General features: G+C 46.4%; 2 protein-coding genes across 5 annotated transcripts; both read left to right on the forward strand.

The window, feature by feature from the left end:
- Window positions 1–874: 874 nt before the first annotated feature.
- CCDC28B (coiled-coil domain containing 28B) lies at window positions 875–13,003 on the forward strand. 3 transcript variants are annotated; one of them, XM_087970470.1, is made up of 6 exons: window positions 875–1,042; window positions 3,061–3,247; window positions 5,521–5,690; window positions 8,159–8,313; window positions 9,576–9,598; window positions 11,152–13,003. In XM_087970470.1, the coding sequence occupies exons 2-6, from the start codon at window positions 3,090–3,092 to the stop codon at window positions 11,204–11,206; spliced, it is 561 nt and encodes a 186-aa protein (XP_087826596.1). In that variant the 5' UTR covers window positions 875–1,042; window positions 3,061–3,089; the 3' UTR covers window positions 11,207–13,003. The 3 variants fall into 3 exon arrangements, with proteins under 3 accessions (XP_087826596.1, XP_087826597.1, XP_026529486.1); XM_087970471.1 differs by lacking the exon at window positions 875–1,042 and adding an exon at window positions 1,091–1,250; XM_026673701.2 differs by lacking the exon at window positions 875–1,042 and having other exon boundaries at window positions 2,814–3,247.
- A 986-nt stretch (window positions 13,004–13,989) lies between these two features.
- IQCC (IQ motif containing C) lies at window positions 13,990–19,339 on the forward strand. Of its 2 annotated transcripts, none has more exons than XM_026673704.2 (5): window positions 13,990–14,362; window positions 15,376–15,519; window positions 17,682–18,000; window positions 18,214–18,332; window positions 18,707–19,339. In XM_026673704.2, exons 1-5 carry the CDS (start codon window positions 14,327–14,329, stop codon window positions 18,743–18,745), a joined length of 657 nt encoding a protein of 218 aa, XP_026529489.2. In that variant the 5' UTR covers window positions 13,990–14,326; the 3' UTR covers window positions 18,746–19,339. The 2 variants fall into 2 exon arrangements, with proteins under 2 accessions (XP_026529489.2, XP_087826600.1); XM_087970474.1 differs by having other exon boundaries at window positions 14,216–14,362; window positions 17,691–18,000.
- The last annotated feature ends 356 nt before the right edge of the window (window positions 19,340–19,695 follow it).

Here is a 19,695-nt window from a genome sequence, read left to right on the forward strand (position 1 = left end):
ATGAGTGCGAAAGAGGGCTCCAGGCTGCCCACTGAGCAAGGCCAGGCAGGGTCTCCTCTCCTTATTGATCCAACCTGTATGCTGAATATATACAAATGGAAGTTGGACTGGAAGAAGCTAAGTGGGGTTTTAAAACTGGAGGAAGAAACGTTAACCCTGGTTGGGTTGAGAACACTGTGCAGACAGCTGAAGACCCAAAGGAACTGCCAGATCTAGTAAGGGAAGTAAATCAAGAAGCCCAGGGACGAAATGAGACCAAGATCAAAGTTGATACACTAGCAACAAAGCAATCAACCTTAGGAAAGGTTGAAATGAAGATTCTGAAATACAGTTTTTGCCTTTTAGCATTACCCATCTGTCAAGGAACAGGCCGTCAAAAAACATACTAGTCCTCACCTTAATAGTTTGCTTAGTGTCTGCTCAAAATGAGGATGGCACTGAAAAAAGTGACATGACCATTTTCCACACAACTGTTGCAGCCGCCCCCCCCCTTCCACAATTGCCAAAAGACTCATTGTCACTTGCAATGTCCCAGGGTCAGGTGATCACCTTTTGTGATGGACAAGTAAAAACTACGAGGAAGCCATGATTCACTTAACATTGGGCTACTAACTTAACGACTGCAATGATTCCAGAGGTGGGATTCAGCCGGTTCTGACCAGTTCTGGAGAACCAGTAGTGGAAATTTGGAGTAGTTTGGAGACCCGGCAGATACCGCCTCTGATTGGCCCCACCAACCCCATCTCTTCGCCTCCCATCGAGTCCCAGCTGATGGGCTGGGTCTCCTTTGGTTGCCCTGCACAGGAGAACGGAGCTGGAAAGCAGGTTAGTGGGGAGGGGGAGGGAAGGGGGATTTTGCTGTATATCCTTTTCCCCTGGCACGCCCACCACGCCACGCCCACAGCACCAGCAGTAAAGCAACATTGAATCCCATCCCCTGGTCCAGCCCCGCCTGCAGCGGCTGCAGCGGCCGTCAGCTCGGCTGGGGACTCCCAAGCTCGGCGCCGGAGAGGCCGGCGAGGCTGCCCGGGAGCCGTGAAAGGTTCTCTTTGTTATCCCAGGCGGGCGGGGTGGGGTTCCCTCCGCTCCCCGCCTGCTCTCAGGCCGAGCCGAGCGCCGCTCCCCCCGGCTGCCCTGCCCTCGCCCGGACGCCGAATCCCGAAGCGGAGGGCAGCAGGAAGGCCGGGCTGGAGGGTGGCGGGCCGCTCAGCCCGGACTTGGCCCTCGCGGGGAAGCCGGCGGGGCTGCGGGTGAGCCGGACCGGGATTGACCCCGATCGGGGGCGGGGGCTCCGGTGCCGGTGCCGCGTTCGGGCTGGCTGGGCCGGCGCCGCCAGGGCTCCTCCGGGGCCGCGCAGCCTCGCGACCCTTTCCGCGCTCCCTCGGAGCTCCCGGCCGGCAGGGGCCTCCGGTCCGGGGAGCAGCCGGGGCGCGTGTGTCTCCAGCTGCTCCCTTGGCCGGCGGTTCGGCTTCCCCATCGGGGGCGGCGGAGGAGGCGGGGGCTCCTGCCTTTGGAAAGCGGCGCCTCTTTTTGCGGAAAGAAAAAGAGCGGAGAACCGATCGGGGACGCCCGGGAAGCTTCAGGTGGGAAACGAGGCGGTGGGAGAGCTTTGGAGCCTTTGCTGGCTCACGTGAATCGGTCCTGCGCCCATCCTGAAGGGTTCCTGCCCCGGGCTAAGCTTCCAGGGACGTGGCTTCCTGGCCTCTTTCCTCGGGCGAGCCAAGGAAACAGATCGAGACGGGAAGGTCATTTTATGAAATTTGAACGTCCTGGCAAAAAAAACCGGACTCCTCTCATTCAAAGAGGGAACCCAGAGGCCAGCTTTCCGTCCCTTTGATCAAAGAAAAAGCAAGAGAAAAGTTGGGCAGGGCAAAAATAACCCCTCCTTGGCATTCTAAATCAGTTACATGGAGTTAAACATTGCATGTTACAACACACCTGTGTCCATTTAAATGAGGTCTGACGAAAGGGGGGGGCATAAATTTTAAGATGTGAATGACAAAAAAAAAGAGAGTCATAAAGTAGTTTGGAGTTCACAGAGAGACAAACCAGACCAACTCCAAACATCCCATCCTATTCTGATCTGGGGAACAAAGACAGTTTTTATCTTGAAGCTTGGGAATGTTACAAGTTCTCAATTAAACCATTAGCATCATTTAAAAAGAGAGAAAAATAAGTTAGATTAAAATACACAATAACTATGTTAGTTAGCACATGCAACAATACTACAAAGTCAATGTTGATACTACAAAATCCATCCTGTGTAGATTTCACCCCAAAACATGAACCGCTGTATCCAAATCACTGGTCACTATCAGTGGTGAGAAAAAGCTCTGGCCCCAGATTTAGGTGCAACCATCCTGTGGAAGCAGGTGGGCAGGACAGAGAGAAAGAAGCTGCTCCATCTGCCCTGCAAACTCTCTCAGCTGTGTTTGCTACATGCCCCCCAAAAAAAAACCAATCCATAAAGGGAGGTGGTTGGACCACCCACGATTTCCAGAGGCCAGCTGTTCCACTGGTTAATTGTCCTCACAGTTAGGAAGTTTCTCCTTAATTCCAGGTTGCGTCTCTCCTTGATTAGTTTCCATCCATTCCCTCTTCTTTGTGGCAGCCTCTCAAATACTGAAATGATGCTATCATGTCACCCCTTATTCTTATTTACCTTAGATAACCCAAAAAGAAGGGGGGAAAGGTGAAAAGAGAAAGGCAAAAAAGTAGTGACTTTTCCCGACTTTTTTCAATGTAGTAAGATAAAAATATATATTTGTGTCCTCAATCTTTTGCTAAACATTTCTAAATATTTCAAACCATTTCTGTAACAGCAAAATCATTCTAGTCATCAAAGCCTAGTGTTTTCATTTTTGAGCAAAAAGTCCAGAAGCAGTTGCCAGCATGAACTTTCCTCTTCAGAAAACGTTCCTAGTCCTCATTGTCCTTCTGATCCAATGACCTGTGAGGCTTTCCTCAAGTATGGAATTCAGTGCAGGCTGAATTCCAAAGTCATCGCTCGAGGGTTACTTTCGCTTGGCCTCCTCCATCTTGCTTGCTCTTCTCTTCCAGGTTGGGTGACTGAGAGGGAGACTTCCACAATGGAGGAGAGGAAGAAGAAGAGCCCGAAGGCTCACCTCACCCAGCCGGTGCCTGCGAGTGCGCTGCGCAAGCTGCCTGGTCCGGCCAGCAAGAGTGCCTCTTTCTCGCTGGGGACGCCACACCTCTCATCTCCAAGGCCAAGAGCCAAGTTTAAGAGGTCAGCGTGAGGACGGGGCAGAGCAGGCCTCTGAGGGCATTGGGCCAGGCCAGGCACTGGCATTCTGGCAGCATTTTCAGCAAGGGCAGTGTCATGCGCCTGTTGGAGTTTGAATCCAAGGAGGAAGATGAACAGCCATCAGGGAGTGGGAGTGTGGCTCCGTTGGCTGTGGAGGAAACTGGGGAAGGGCAAAGTCCGGCTGGGCAGAGCAGGGAAGAGGTAGAAAAAGAGAGAGGGAATTCAGAGCAAGACCCAGGCCCACCCCCACTTCATCCTAGGGTACGCAGGGAGGGACGGAGAAGAGAGCAACGTGGGTTGCGTGGCTTACGGGGGAGGAAAGGGTTCTGATTCCCTTCATTAGCCACACCTGGGAAGAGAGTTTAAAAGAAATGCATGCCGAGTGTGGCATCTGCTGGGAGCAATGTGAGTTTATCTTGTGTTGACTTTGGTTATCTGCGTTCCTGGCATCTTCCCAACCATGTTGAGTTATTGCTGTTCCTTCATGTCTGGAATTCACTCTCCTGCCCTGCCAAACTAACTACCTCATTTTGCCTTGTTTGGACTTATAGTTACAGTTTTTGTTGACCACGTTTTGGACTTGATTCTCTGCAGCCAAAGGCTGTTCCGGGGAGAGTTTTTTCTCCAGCCAGAAGGTAACCAGGACATTGGGGGCAAAGTTGGAGCTAATAAAGGGACTCCTACTGATTGTCTGACTGTGTTGCCTTTGTGCCACCCCCCTTTGGGTCATCACAGGCAGGTAGAATCTCACATAGATGGAAGATTCATTTATTTTCGATCGCTATTCCAGCCCATGTCAGAAGCTGGCTCAGAGCATCATAAAGCACTAGAACCAACCCCAGCAAACAAGGATGAGAACAAAAGGCAACAGGGAAAAGCATTTGACTATTTTAAACAAAACTATAATAAGTAACAGAACTCTTTCAACTGGGGGCAGCAATCTGAGCTTGGAAAAGTAGCCGAGTCAGGGCTGGGTTGAAACTTCAGAGTTGACAAAAACTTCTCAGAAGCCAATTAAAAACTGCTCCAGTCTTGCCACTAAGAAATCTGTCTAGTCCTGCTGATGAAGTCACGAGGAAACAACCTCGACTGGGGTGAAACACGGAGCTGAGCCCACGTGGGTTCTTCCTCAGATAAGTGTTACTGACACCCGAGGGGGCTCTATGTGCATTTTAAAACGTTTTGTGACTCGCACTTGAGTTGTGCCTCTAATCTTGTGCCTTAGTGTTATCTGAAGCATAACCTGCTTCAGATCTCATTGAGCAATCAGGGGTTTGAAAGCTCATCCTGCAGTGATGGGTTTGAGTCAAGGGTCTGAGGGGGCCCCTCAGCTCAGTTAAGATACTTCTTTCACATTCTCCTAGCATTATACCAGAGGTCTCCAAACTTGGCCACTTTAAGACGGGTGCACTTCAACTCCCAGAATTCTCCAGCCAGCACAGCTGGCTGAGAGTGTGGAGATTAATCCACCACGTCTTAAAGTGCAAATTTGGGACCTGTTCTAAATGAAGCATATTGCAAATGCATTATTATTACCACCTGAGTCTGCTCACATTTCAACTCCCAGCAAAGAAAAAGGATGTCCCGAAATCACAATTCCCAGCATCCCTCGGGGTGGGAACAGCTTCTTGCTGGGAGTTGAAATGTGAGCAGACTTCAGGTGGTAATAATAATGCATTTGCAATATGCTTCATTTAGAACAGGGGTCCCCAAACTTGGTCACTTTAAGACGGGTGGACTTCAACTCCCACAATTCTCCAGCCAGCTATGCATTATATAATCACAATTCAGTAAAAGAAAACTTTAATAGGGCCAGTCGGGTCCAGATGTATTTGCACAGCATGTTTGATGTGGTCACCAAGCTAGCTTCCTTTCTGAGTTTGCACATTGCAGTGAACTCTTTAAGTCACAAAAAACCATTCAGAGTTATAACCAGACAAGCCTAGGTTTGTGCAAATGCAGGTATATGTATGTCAAGGGACCACTGCATTTATGGTGCAGAGTTGCAGGAGGGCAGGTGGGAACATGGAGGCTCAGCCAGCAGTATAAAAACACCCCATCAGCAGCTTTTTAATAGGCAGTCAAAATGCCAGTCCTTGCAAGTCACCCTTCAGGCAATGCCAAAGCTTTTTCTGCAGGGGAGGACAGCTGCTGTGCCAATCTTGAGGGGTGGGGAGCCTGCTTTTGTCTTGAAGCCTGGCTGGTTTCCTGCCATTATCGCCTCAGAGTTCACCTGTCCTTGTTTTCTGTGGCAGAGCAAGCAAGGAGACATCACGAGTCCCCCAGCTTGGGGGCAATGCGGGGTCTGTGGTGGGCACCCCCCTGCAGCATTCGTTCCTGACCGACGTCTCTGATGTGTACGAGATGGAAGGGGGCCTCCTTAACCTGCTGAATGATTTCCATTCAGGGAAGCTGCAAGCTTTTGGTAAGGTCTTTGATACTGGGATATCTCTAGGACAGAGGTCTCCAAACTTGGCCACTTTAAGACTTGTGGATTTCAACTCCCAGAATTCTCCAGCCAGAATTGAAGTCCACAAGTCTTAAAGTGGCCAAGTTCGGGGACCCTCGCTCTAGACTGTGTTATGCTGGGCAGAGAGAGAAGAGGCAGGTTTAAATCCTAAATTATCTCTAATCTTGTCTAGCTGGTTTAGAAAGGCTCTTAGCCATTTGTGAAATCAGAGATGAATTAAATGGATTATTTATTTATTTAGTCAAATGCTTACAATATAATAGAAATAAAAAAAAAACACGAGTAAGAATATAGGAAATAAGTACGAATAAATGGGGACAATAGGACAGGGATGGTAGACACGATGTTGGGGAACTATGTCCCCTCTATGACTTGTGGACTTTAACTCCCAGAATTTCTAAGATAGCCATGGCTGGTTCAGCAATTCTGGGAGTTGAAGTCAAGTCATAAAAGGGACCATAGTTCCCCAGCCCTGTTGTAGAATAAAGCTTTATTTTTTTATTTTTTATTTGTCAATTGCTTACAAGATAATAGGTATAAGTAAAAACATAGTTATGAATACATGGATACATATAAGAAAAATAAAAATATATATATAAGAAACAATAGGACAGGGACTGTAGGCACATTGGTGCACTTATGCACGCCCCTCACAAGACCTCTTAGGAAAGGAGTGAGGTCAGTGGTAGATACTTTGAGGGAAAAGGAGTGGGGATGTAACAACAGAGTCAGGTAGTGCATTTCAGGCATTGACCACTCTGTTGCTGAAGTCGTACTGCAATCAAGTTTGGAGTGGTTAACCTTGAGTTTGTATCTGTTGTGTGCTCTTGTGTTGTTGCAGTTGAAGCTGAAGTAGTCATTGACTGGTAGGACATTGTAGCAGATAATTTTGTGTACTACACTTAAGTCCAACCGTAGGCGGCGTAGTTCAAGGTTGTCCAAGCCCAAAATTTCAAGCCTGGTGATGTAGGGTATTCTGTTGCGAGCAGAGGAGTGTAGTACTCTTCTCGTGAAATACTTCAGGACTGGCTCAATTGTATTAATGTCTGATATGCAGTGCAGATTCCAGAGAGTGGAGCTGTATTCAAGTACTGCTCTAGCAAAGGTTTTGTATGCCCTAGTTTGCAAATCAGTATTACCAGAGGAGAAGCGTTGTAATTAATTGGGGTTTCCTCCCTCTCCTTAGTTCCTCCCCTACCAATTCTCTTGTCTCTTTGATGTTAAATCTTGCTTGTCACTCCCTGGCCACCAATGCCCCAAACCTTGTCTAGATGCATTTCTATGTCAAACGGCTCCATTGTTAATCCACTTGTCTATGTGGAAGAAGTTGTCCTGTCTTTCTAATAATTCTCTTGCTGCAACAATTAGCATTCCTCAGGCTTGACAGGGATAGAAAAATTGTCCCATTATAAAGCTCGTTTGATTTTCCCCAGAAGATGTGGGAGAGCAGCTTTCCTTAGCAACTTACATATGGATTACATGGGGACATGTACACAAGCTCCAATGTCGGAGGAGGGAAATTTCAATCAAGTGCAAGGTTTATGCTCCTTTGATACTTTGGTTTTCTACTTCTAAAGCAGCATTTCTAAACCTTGACAACCATGTTGGCGGGGGAATTCAGAGAGTTAAAATCCACACAACTTCAAGCTGCCCAGGTTGAGAATCATTGTTCTAAGGATTCCAATAATAGATATAGTTTGTGTTTTTACCAACGGATGCTTTCAGTTTGTAAGAAAATGTCATGTTCTGTTTAATACACCTTGTGCCCGATTGTTGAGCTGAGTAGAATTATCACACTGTTAGCCATAAATGCCTCATATCCATTAGCCCAGAGTACCTTGCTCAAATAGAACCCAAGCCAGAAAAGTAGATTAAAATGTCTTAATTATGTACACAAGTAAGGAGAGGCACCTCACCGAGGAGAGGAGCAGCTTAGAACAGAAGAAAATCACTTTATATACAGTTTAAACTTCCTGGGTTTGGAACGAGTTTTCATTGGTTAGCATCATTTGAGACATCTCTGATGCAGCACACATGCTCAGTACCTTTAGTATGTAGCATGTAATATTCTGTAGTACCCCAAAATATCATTAGTCTGATCTTGTTAATGCATATCCTCATATTCAGGAGGTTTTTACGTTATAATGAAGCATAAAAAAGATTGCAAGTAAGTAAAGTTCAAGTCAGGGTCCACAACAGGTTTAAACCAGTTCTCTTATCAGACTGTACAGAACTTTCTTTGTTTCCTCAGGGACTAGAAACTTTAATCAAAGAAACTCCCAGTTGCTGGAAACATTTAATCAGTGCGGCTAGCCGCCATGAATACCTTTTTGGTAAAGCCAGCAGAATTAACCTTTTATTTCTCCCCCTCCCCTCTTTGGCTCACCTTTGCTCTGCACCCCTATCCTCATCTGGGCCTGCAGGCAGGGAATGTTCTTTTGAGCAGCTGGAACATGTCCGGGAGATGCAGGAGAAACTCGCCCGCCTGCACTTCAGCCTGGATGTTTATGTGGAGGAACTTGTGGAAGACCAGAAGAAAACCGTAGCTGACAGGAATCTGGACCAGCTGCTGACCAACGTGAGTGTCCCAAGCGATTGCCGCCTTCTCGTCTTCAGAGGACCCCTCCCTTTCCTGTCCTCCTCCTTTCTTTGGCTGGGGACTAAAATAAGTCTAAGGACCAGACTCTTCCCTCCTTCAGACGATAAGAACGAACTTTTGAAAACTGGGTATTTCAAAAGGAATTCTTTATTGAAGAGGAAAAAAAGCAAGTCCACGTTCAAAGCAGGGTCTGATATCCTTCTGGGCACGCAAGTAAAGGGAGTTAGAACCCCCTCCCCTTGGTCCGGTGTGGATTTCGCCAATACGCAGAAGCAAACACGTTATTTTCCCCTCGCCTCTGAGAACGTAGCTGAGAAGAGATTCCCAGGAAGTTTCTTTCCGTATTTATATGGCCATCTCTCCGAGGTGAGAAGTTTCCAGGCATCTGGGGCGCCAGGCAATGGTTGTAAATTGTGTCATACAGATTCAGTACAAGAGTTAGAATATTCAGGTTACATAAAAAAGAATTACTTGTATCAACCCCCCCCCCCCTTCTTCTTCCATTGAAGAATGGCAGATACACGGATCTGACCATAAGTTGCATGGTTCAGGGTGACTGCTGGGCTTGATGGGAGAACAATTTGAAACAAAAGTGGACCTTGTCCTAGATGGGGGAAGGGTTGGGAGTGCCTTGTTTTGATGACCATGTCCTAGCTCCCACCACTGCTCATAGGGCAATGATTGCAGGAACTGGGCATGGTTGGTCTAGTGAAGAGAAGGACCAGGGGAGACAGGATAGCATCTTCCAGTATTTGAGAGGCTGCCACAGAGAGGAGGAGGGGGTCAAGCTATTCTCCAAAGCCCCCCAAAGGCCAGACAGGAATAATGGATGGAAGCTGAACAAGGAGAGATTCAATCTGGAAATAAGGAGAAACTTTCTGACAGTGAGAGCAATGTAATCAATAGAATAGCTTGCCTTCGGAAATTGTGGAAGCTTCATCACTTGAGACTTTTAAGGAAAGACTGGACTGCCACCTGTGAGAAATGCTGTAGGGCCTGCTTGGGCAGGGGGTTGGACTAGATGACCTACAAGGTCCCTTGCAACTCTGTTAATCTGTCCATATCTTTATCTTGTTTCGTTGTTTAAATTAAGCTCCTGGAATTATGGTCGGGCAGCTTCCTTCGTGCCTGTCCCTGCGCCTGGTGTAACGTGATCTTGGACAAGGCTTCTGGGGTTGTGCCTCTTGCATATGTTCACAATGCTTTTTTTTTTTTTTTGCTTTTTCCATTTGTTTTTGCAGCTGGAAGAACTCAGCAATTCCATGTATCCTTTTTGTAGGGCCCAAGGTGGTTCTCCTGGCAAACTGGCCCGGAGGTGGGGAAGGAAGAAGGATGTGAATGGGGTGCTGTTTAAGAGAACAAGGTGGCTTCTGGGGAGGCAGTGCCTGGGTGTCCATGGGGACGGGGAGTCCTTGTGTAAAGGACTTCATTGTGCTTTGCCCTGGACACTTAAATCCAAGGGGCAGCCAATCTCTGGTCTACAACAATTAAGATAATATGACACAACATCTCTGCCACTGTACAACTTGTACAAAGCGCAGGTAGTCCTTGCCTTACTACTCTAATGTAGCCTGGAATTTCCATATGTCATGATGGCCATAAATTGAGACACCCACAGGATTTTACAACATTTTAAAGCAGATGCTGTGCCTGTTAAGATGCTGTGCCTTGTCCATAAACTGGTGTTTACTGTCATTTTCCATTTTTAAAAAAACCACAATAAATTGTGGTCACGTGACTGCAAACTGGCATAAACACAGGCTGGTTGCTGAGCATCCAAGATGCAGTCATGTGACTGCAGATAGGGACACAGCCATTGGAGCTCCAAATCTGGGAGGTTGGAAGTACCTTTTTTCGAGGCCCTGGTACCTTTGAACGGTTGCTATTCAACCAGTTCTAAATTGAGGACTACTTGTATTACAAGTGAGCCCCTTTCTCCTATCAACAACCCGCGGGCAAAGATGCTGATTTATCTTAGAAGTTTGGTTACCAAGACATAGCAATACAGGCTAAAATGGCCCTGGGTGGCTCATGTATGGTGTGAAACCACCCACTCAATTGTTACGAGAGCCAACCTAGTTTAAGAGAGCTAAATTTTGCACCTGGTCATGGAGCTCACAGACTGATCTTGGGAACTGTCAGTGTGCAAACATTCCATGAGCCACGTCTGTGTTGCTTGGTCCTCCCAAATTGGAGGAGTAAACAATCTTAACAGATGTTAGTGCCCATCTTTTCAAGTAGACAGGTTGGTGTGGGTGTACTCTTCCAGGTTCCTCAATGTTAATGTTACATGCTCCAGATTCAATAGAGAGCTGCAATCTGAACTAAGTCAACATGGCTGATGTTCATAACAATATTATGTTTCATAGGATGAACCAATGGCAGAGACGTCCCTCGGTAGATGGGGGTCAAATAGGCAAGACCAGCATTTCTCAACCTTGGCAACTTTAAGATGGTGGACTTCAACTCCCAGAATTCCCCAGACAGCAAGTCTGTTGAAGTGCACCCATCTTAAAAGTTGCCAAGGTAAAGAAACACTAGTCAAGACAAGGACTGCAGCTGCACAATTGAAGCCTTGCCCTTTTGTTTACATGTATTGAATCTTTGGTTGTGGCTACCATCTTGGCTTTTTTCACCCCGAGATACAACCTTGCATCAAGATTCCTTGCTGTTGGTCATTTGGACTGAGACTGATAGGAGCTGAAGTCCCAAACTTCAGGCAGCTGGTCTATCCGAGCTATAGAAGCCCAGAGAAAGTGCCAGGATAAATGGCTGCTCTCCGCCTTTTCCTGTTCATTTCTTAACCCTTTACCTTAGACAAAAGCTTCACCTGGCTGAAAACCCTGATGTGGAAGAAGCACCCAACGCCTAGAAGAGGCACCGGGAAGGGCCAGGCTGGCCCCCTTCTGACGAGGCCTCGAGATGGACGTCCCACAAAGATGTCTGCTTCTGAATTATTATGTAAAAACGTTAGGGGCTGCCAGATGGAAAGAGGCAGAAACATGTAAGCAGCAGGACTGGAGATTGGCAGGAGGCAGAAAGCTCAAGGGAAAAGAGCCTGTTCTGTATGGAAGGAAGCAAGGAAGGCAAAGGAGAGGGACCGGCTAGGATATTGATCTTCCACATTGGAGCCCTGAGTCGAGCTGAGAGACCCCCTTCTGTTCAGATTCACAAGAGAAGGAGGCTTCTGGTTTCCCTTTCCTTGCAGTGTCGCTCCAGGTTCCATAACTGACAGACCTTTCCAGAAATTTGATGAGCAGCAGACACAACACCAGTGGTGGCCTTGAATTCTCACTCCTCCTGCTGTATGAACTGGGCACCTCTCATTTTAAATAGTTTTGTTTTTGTAATGCTCCATGAGTTTGATCTCCTACATCCTGTGCCTTCTTTGCACATGGCCTTAGTCTGGGAGCTATGTATTATTCTTTCCAAGAACACAATTAGTATATTAGGGGTGGGACAATGGCCTTGGGGAGAGCTTGGAAAAAGCCCCCATTATTCATGATGATCCTTTTATGTTCCTCCTTTTTCACTTGGATCTATTGCTGTGGGGGAACAGATGAATTCCGACCGCATTGAACGTGAAAGTGACTGGGGAATGCTTGTGCTGAGATGATTCTTGAGACAGGATCTATCCCTGCATCCCCCCTGCCCCCCCTCTCCAGTCTCCCTGGCTGGGGACAGGCAGAGGCTGAGCTACTTGGTTTCCTTGTCAAAGGCTGTCAAGTCAGGAAAGCCAGTGCAGAACCAGAGCGGTTGACTTGAGAACAGGTGGAGAGACCTTCTGTTCAGCAGTGGTCAAGCGCAGACTTCTGTCCCAAAAACCATTTGAATCTACTAACTAGCGTATTTCCAGAAGGCTTTGTCTGTATTGGGGACGATTTATTCCTTTGTAAGCAATTCCCAGAGAGAAGAGCTCTGCGTTGAGTTCGCTCCGAGCTGCAGACTCTGGTTCGAGTGAGCTAACAATGCCATCAATTCGCTTACAGAAACTCTTGGTCATAAAAGAAAAAAAACACATTTGAAATTATACTCTGTTTTTGGTTACTTTTATTGAGCAGGAGCGGGTTGCCCATTCTGAGATATTCCTGTAGAACAGGGCTGGGGAACTATGGCCCCTTTATGACTTGTGGACCAACTCCCAGAATTTATTTTCTTTTTTCTTTTGAATATTTTTATTGAACAATTTTCCTCATTTCATAACACAATTTTCATTTTTTTTGCAACACTTCAGTATCGGTATACATATGGTTTCCATACATTTTTGGTGTGTGTGTGTATACATATATATATTCCTTTATATATGTTATTCCACTAACATGTACAATATGTATTTATTATTCTGAATATTTTCCCCTTTTATGTTTTATAGTGCATATTTTACATTTTATTATCCTACTGTAATATTTCATATCTTTATTTTTATATCTACTATTTATTCCAAATCAAATGGCATTCAGTTTCTCCTCTATCTTTTATTTCCATTGTCAGTCTCTCCATCTCAGCGCACTGTAATACTTTATCACACTTTCCTCAGATGGTATAGTACCATTTTTCCAATTTTGTGCATAAATGACTCTGGCCGCTGTTATTAAGTGTAGCATTAGATATTGTGTTTTTGTGTCATATTTCCTTGTTATTATGCCTAGTAAGACTATCTTTGGTTTTAGCTCTGCTTGTTCTTTGGTTATTTCCCCTATCCACGTTCTTATCCTTATCCAATATTTTTTTACTACTGGGCACGTCCACCACATATGATATGTTCCTGGAGTCTGTTTACATTTCCAGCATTCCCAGATCTTCCTGTAGAAAAAGGGCTGGGGAACTATGTCCCTTCTATGACTTGGGAACTTTAACTCCCAGAATTTCTAAGATAGCCATGGCTGGTTCAGCAATTCTGGGAGTCATAAAAGGGACCATAGTTCCCCAGCCCTGTTGTAGAATAAAGCTTTATTTATTTATTTTTATTTGTCAATTGCTTACAAGATAATAGGTATAAGTAAAAACATAGTTATGAATACATGGATACATATAAGAAAAATAAAAATATATAAAAGAAACAATAGGACTGGGGCTGTGGGCACGTTGGTGCGCTTATGCACGCCCCCTACAAGACCTCTTAGGAAAGGGGTGAGGACAATGGTAGACAGCCTAAGGTTAAAGTTTTTGGGGTTTGGGGAAGAAACCACAGAGTCAGGTAGAGTATTTCAGGCATTGACCACTCTGTTGCTAAAAGTCGTATTTCCTGCAATCAAGTTTGGTGCGGTTAACCTTGAGTTTGTATCTATTGTGTGCTCTTGTATTGTTATGGTAGAAGCTGAAGTATTCATTGACCGGTAAGTCATTGCAATGTATAATCATATACATTATATACTATACTTAGATCGGACCGAAGGCGGCGTAGTTCTAGATTTTTTCTAGAATTTCGAGTCTGGTGGCAATATTTGATCATTTCTCTTTTTTTATGGCTGGGAGTGTTGATGGGGGGACGGGCCGCGAAGGGCTCTGCCGCCGTTGGAGCATTGCTGGCGGGGGAATTCTGGGAGTCGAGCCCCCCCCCCCCCCATTTTAGAGTCGCCAAGCACAGGGGTCTCCAACCTTGGCAACTTGTGGACTTCAACTCCCAGAATTCCTCAGCCAGCTTGCACAAGTCTTAAAGTTGCCAAGGTTGGAGACCCTTGGCCAAGCAGCCTCTGCCTTCTGGCAGGACGTCGCGCAGTGAAGACGTCAGAAGCCGGCGCCCCGTCGCACACCTGATGGGCTGGGCCCTTCGCACCCCCACTTTAGCCTGAAGAACCTGGCCAATTAGAGGGGGGGGGGTCGGACACACCAGATTTCTGTGGACCCCCCCTCCCGCTGGGAATGATGGAACCTGGAACTCAGCGCAGCTGAAAAGCGGACCCCCACCCAAACAACCTCTGGCCGTGGGCGGGGCGCGTGTTCCCCTTCGCTGACGTCATCAGGGGGCGCGGTTGCCGTTGCTCGCGGGAGGATGCGGGAGGCGGCGGCGGCGGCGGCGCGGCTGCAGGTGGGCGGGGGAGGTTCGCGGCTCGGCCTAGGCCGGCGCCGGGGTCGGTGGACAGAAGCCCCGGCCGGGCTAAGCCCCAGCGGGGCCGCCTCTGTGCGGGGCTGCGCCGAGGAATGGAGGGAGGGAAGTTGCCGAGGAGCACCGAGCGAAAGGCAGCGCTGTGAGGCGCCGGGAGGACCGCCTTGGCTCTTACGGCGGGCGCCGCACCCAGCCCTCGGCCCTTGCGGCGCTTCCGCTGCCCTGGAGTGGAAAAGCTGGGGGCCTCCTGGCCTCTCCTGCCTCGCCCCGAATTTGTGGTCTCCCTCAACTTCTTCTGGGGAAGGTCTTTGTTTCAGCCCAGGCAGTCCTCGACTTATAGCCACTCATTTAGTGACCGTTCGAAGATAGCAGCAGCACTGAAAAAGTGACACATGGCCGCGTTTCACAGTTAGGACCGCTGCGGCTCTCCCACGCGGCCGTGTGCGGAAAGTTCAGCCGCTTGGCAACAGGCGGGCGTGTCTGTGCCTGTGTGTGTCAGTGTCTTTTGCGCCCTGACCAAGCAAAGCCAAAGGGGAAGCCAACGCTCACTTCAGAGCCACGTTCCTAACTTACCACTTAGGGAAGGGTAGCAAGGAAAATTGTAAAACAGCGCAAAACTCATTGCAACAACTGTGTTGCTTAGCAAGGGAGATTCGGGGCTCAATTGTAATTGCAAGCCGAGGGCTCCTTGTAGTAGAAATGGTGAGGGGATTAGAAGGTTCAGGTAACTGTAAAAGAGTTCTGGGCTTCCTTCCTCTTCCTCGCCTTCAGTATTTAAGAATTAGACCCTGGCATTGGAATGGGCACAAGTAAGGGCTGGCTTCCTCCTTGCCCTCGCTCCCCTGTCAAATGGCAGCTGAGAGAAAGAAAAACCACCCGTTAAGCATCTCCCTATCAACTCCTTTAATACTGGAGAAACTCAATCCGTGCTGCCTTGTTGTATGCCAAGACTGGTCATTTCTGTGCAGCTGTGATTGTGCTTTGTTCCCATTCAGGCTGTTGTCAGGGGTTACCTGATCAGGAAAAGGCTTCAAAGCGTAAGGAGTAAGTATGAGAGCATCGTCAAGGAAATTGAAGGGGACTTCGATTGGCTTCAGTGGACTGGCCATCTCTTCCCAAGACCAGCATTTTTCTCAAAGGTAGGACTGTCGATAGGCTCATCTCTTAAGCAGAAGTAGGAGTATCGATCCGTTGTTGAAATGCTTCAGGGGGGAATTAAAGGTTTAGTGGTTAAGGCATCAGCTAGAAACCAGAAGGCTGTGAGTTCTGATTTTACCTTAAGCATGAAAACCATCTAGACCAACAGATCCCAAACTTTGCAGCTTGGCAGCCTGGCTGGGGGGGAGGGGAGGAGGGGAAGTGAACTGTTCAAGCATGCAAATACACACACAGCTCAACTGTGCGCTGGCCCAGCGTGGCCCATGGCTCGGTTGCAAATACACCACGGCCTGGTAATGGGCCAGAGGTTGGGGACCCCTGATCTAGATAACTATTTTTCAGTCTAATAGACTGTCATATTCCAGAACTGCAATCTACCTGGAGTGCCCAGAAGTACTGTACAAGGTGTTCAGTGCTCAGAGCACTAAGGAAGACTGAAACCCGACTGCCACTGAACAAGGCACATAAGTTGAAACGGCAACTTTCTGGGCCAAGAAATATCTGAAGACAGATTTTTCAAAGATTTTATCTACTGATGGGATGAGAATGACTCTTGATGGACCAAACAGATGGACCTGTGGCTGGATCAGTAATGGCCACAGAGCTCCACTTCGACTTCGACGCCAGTAAGGTGGAAGTGGGGTACTGGGATGGGCTGTTGTTATTAAAGATGAGCTAGTTGGACCTTTTTGGGTTGAAGATGCACTCAAAATCTACTCCCAAACCTACTTCCAGTTTTTAGAAGACACTTTCTTCAAGCAGTGGTACAGGAAAAAATCTGCATCTTTCAAGAAGACCATGATTTTTCTGCAGAACAATGCTCCATTGCATGCATTGAAGTACTCCACTGTGTGGCTAGCCTGTAAAGGTTTTAAAGATGAAAGAATAATGACATGGTCCTCACCTGACCTAAACCCTATTGAGAACTTGTGGACTTCTCACAATCGGGAGATTTATGGTGACAGAAAACAGTCCACCTCTCTGAACAGTGTCTAGGAGGCTGTGGTTGCTGTTGCACCAAAGGTTGATCGTCAACAAATAAAGAAATTGATAGACTCCATGAATGGAAGGCTTATGACTGTTATTGAAAAGGGTGGCTATATCGGTCACAAGTTTTATTTTGAAATGTCAGAAATGTTTATTTGTACCTTTTGAATTGTTTATTATTCTCAGTTTAACACATGCAAATAAATGAGTGAAATGGGCAAATTTTCATTCTTCATTTAGTTGCATGATAATTGCACACACAGATATTTTTATAAGAAAGGCAAAACCTCAGTTTTACTTCCTTAAATATTCAGGTTTGAAGTTTATTAACATTTTGGATTGACCGAGAGCACTAGTTGTTCAATAATACAATTAATCCTCCAAAATACAACTTGCCTGATAACTGTGCACACAATGTAGCTTAAGATGGTAATTTGTGTTCATGCAACATGCTAAGTCAATGGTTGGTGCCTACAACATGCTGAGTTATGAATTACTTTGCATTAGACTAACATAATAAATGAACTAAACCGACCTTTTCATTACCTTGATCTCAGATGACCCTATAAATTGAGTGAATGAGGGACTAAATCTCTGCTGTTTGAGCCGAAGCAGTGAAATGCAGCATTTTTAGGAGGCTTCTACTTGGTTTCTGTATTTCTGGGATGCCTGGATTGTCCTATTAAACTGGATGCAGAAAAGCACCAGACTTCTGTCTCTGGCATGAGGAAGTTCAGGAATTGGCCAGAACACTATGAATGGTGGGGGGAGTAGGGGGTCCTGCTTCTTTCTGATGACACCTTTAAGAATTTATTGGTTTTTCTTTACTCCCCAATTAGGAATTAATACATGCAGTTCTATCTTCTGTTTGCAAATATGTTCCCTCCACATAGAGATGAACTTCATGTGTGTTTGTTGTAACAAAACTAACAGTCTGGTAGTATTCAGTATATAGAATACTGCCTTTGTTTACCATATAAATGTTTGCTTTTTGTTTGATGTGTAATAGGATGTGCAATGCTCTCTGCAACACAGAGCTGCACATTCAACTAGAAAATATCTTGCTCTGTACATAATGATCATTCTCTTTTTAAGGGTAATCTTTTTATTTTGCATTATTGTTTTATATTGATGAATTTTATTTTTGTATTTACAGTCTTCTAAGAAATCAATAAAGCAATTCAACAGAGAAGAGATTAAAATTGACAAGCCACAAAAACAGGATGCACAATATTTTCAAGAGGCATCACCGTCTAAACAAATGTGTGACTTTGAGATGCAGTTTCCAAGCCGACTACTGCCTGAAGTGACGGCTGAACCCAAGATCGGCGAGGTAGGACAGCAAGCTCTGGATGCTCACTCAGGGAATGTCTGCAGCCTGCCAGCAGAAAATGAGGAAGGCGGGGAACCCAGCAATACCTCATCTGACTGGAGCAGCACAGTTCTGGGGATGGAGTCTCCCAGGTTGAGTCAGGGTAAGTTAGGCGCTGGAAGAACCCTGGACTTTGGTAAACTGAGCAGACAGTACATCTGTACATCCAAGTTCCTGGATAGCATCAATCTTCTTCCTAACAACTTTACAGAAGCAGTATTGTGTGCGTGTGTGTGTATAAGTGAGATGGTTGCCTTGCCCAGCTTGAGGAGGGAGGCAATCTTGTTTCTGACCGCCTTGTTCTTTGCTTCTCCAGAGTCTCATTTCCCCAAAGCACCGGAAATGCCCAGAGGGATGCCTGACCTGCAGAACTACTGCAAGCACCTGGCCATGGAGCTGCTCTGGCTGCAGCAGGCAATTGCCAGCCGTAAGAATGTAAGGACACTGCCTTTGGGTTGCTTGTCGGACTTTTGTCTTGTGGAGCAGCCATCACCCAAATGCCAGATGGTTTGGCACAGTTCTTGTGATGACCGCTTCTTCTATAAGCTGACGGATGGCATGGGGAGGAGAGGTATTTCTGCATTGTCCCGGGCTTGGGCAAAAGCGGGATCCCTCGGGGTGTGGAAGAGCGTGCATCTTTAAAAGTCAGAACCGTACTGGTAGATGCATTGGACAGGGATTAAAACTATGAAGGGAATAAAGGTTCATGGTCTCCTTTGGAATATAGTGATTTGTGTCACTTTATTAGGATAGCTGCAACCTTTGATGTAGATTTTGTTTGCTTTCATTTGTTTTTATTTCTGTCGTAGTATTTGATCCTGAAACGGAGGTTGGGGAAACCAGCCTGAGAGCTCAGCAGATCTCGCATGTGACCTTTTCACACTGAACTGGAAGCTCACACTTTGACCTGCTACTTCCAGAAAGGAAGCAAGGGGCTGCAGGCAAGGCATCCGCCATGTTTCCCTAGAGAGGCCGCATTCGGAAGTCACCACTGAGACTTACAAAAGTAACTGTGAAAACTGGAGACTGCAAACGCTTTTCAAGGCTGGCAGACTTTTTGGAATTGCAGTTGCAGAAGCTTCTTTTGTGCTCTTTTGGTGGAGCAACGACGGAATGTCCGTTTTACCAGCATTTGCAAAGCTACAGTAGCTAGTAATCAGTGGGCCATGCAAGCTGCTGCCTCATGTGGCCTTTTCCCCCGTCAGTTACTTTAGAGCAGCTTTGACCAGATAGTTTTCAATTCCTGGAGATTATTCCAGGGTCCCGTATTGTAGCTGACTCCGGTATTCTGCTTTTTGTGGCTACTGACTGATTATTCTTAAAGTCTTTACTACATGGTTGGTTTTGCTATTTTGCTGGCTTGTTTTTTTTATTTTAAATTTGGATGCCCTGTATTATTAAATTATTATGAAGTTAAATAAAACATTTTCCTCCATGCCCCATTTTTGGCCTGTGACTGTAAAATTAGGCAGTACCCCACATTTTTCAACTGTGCTGGGCAGTTTGAATCTGCCAGAGACATTATGGGTATTTCTCAACTTACGATTACAATTGGGATCAGTTCCGTTGCTTAGCGGTTGTTAAATGAGTCATGCCTGATTTTAAGATCTTTCCACCACATTTGTAAGTAAATCAGTGCAGTCCCTAAATGAATCACGTGGTTGTTGAGGAAATCCAGCTTCACCTGTTGACTTAGCTTGTTGGAAAGTTGCAGTTTTACTGTGGGAAATTCTGGGAGTTGAAGTTCAGATGTCTTAAAAGATGCTGAGATTGGGAAACATTGCCCCAAATTAAACAA

This window comes from Notechis scutatus, chromosome 8 (assembly GCF_049901735.1).
Source record: "Notechis scutatus isolate UNSWTSFEM ecotype Mainland chromosome 8, rNotScu1.2, whole genome shotgun sequence".
In the NCBI taxonomy this organism is placed as follows: domain Eukaryota; kingdom Metazoa; phylum Chordata; class Lepidosauria; order Squamata; family Elapidae; genus Notechis; species Notechis scutatus.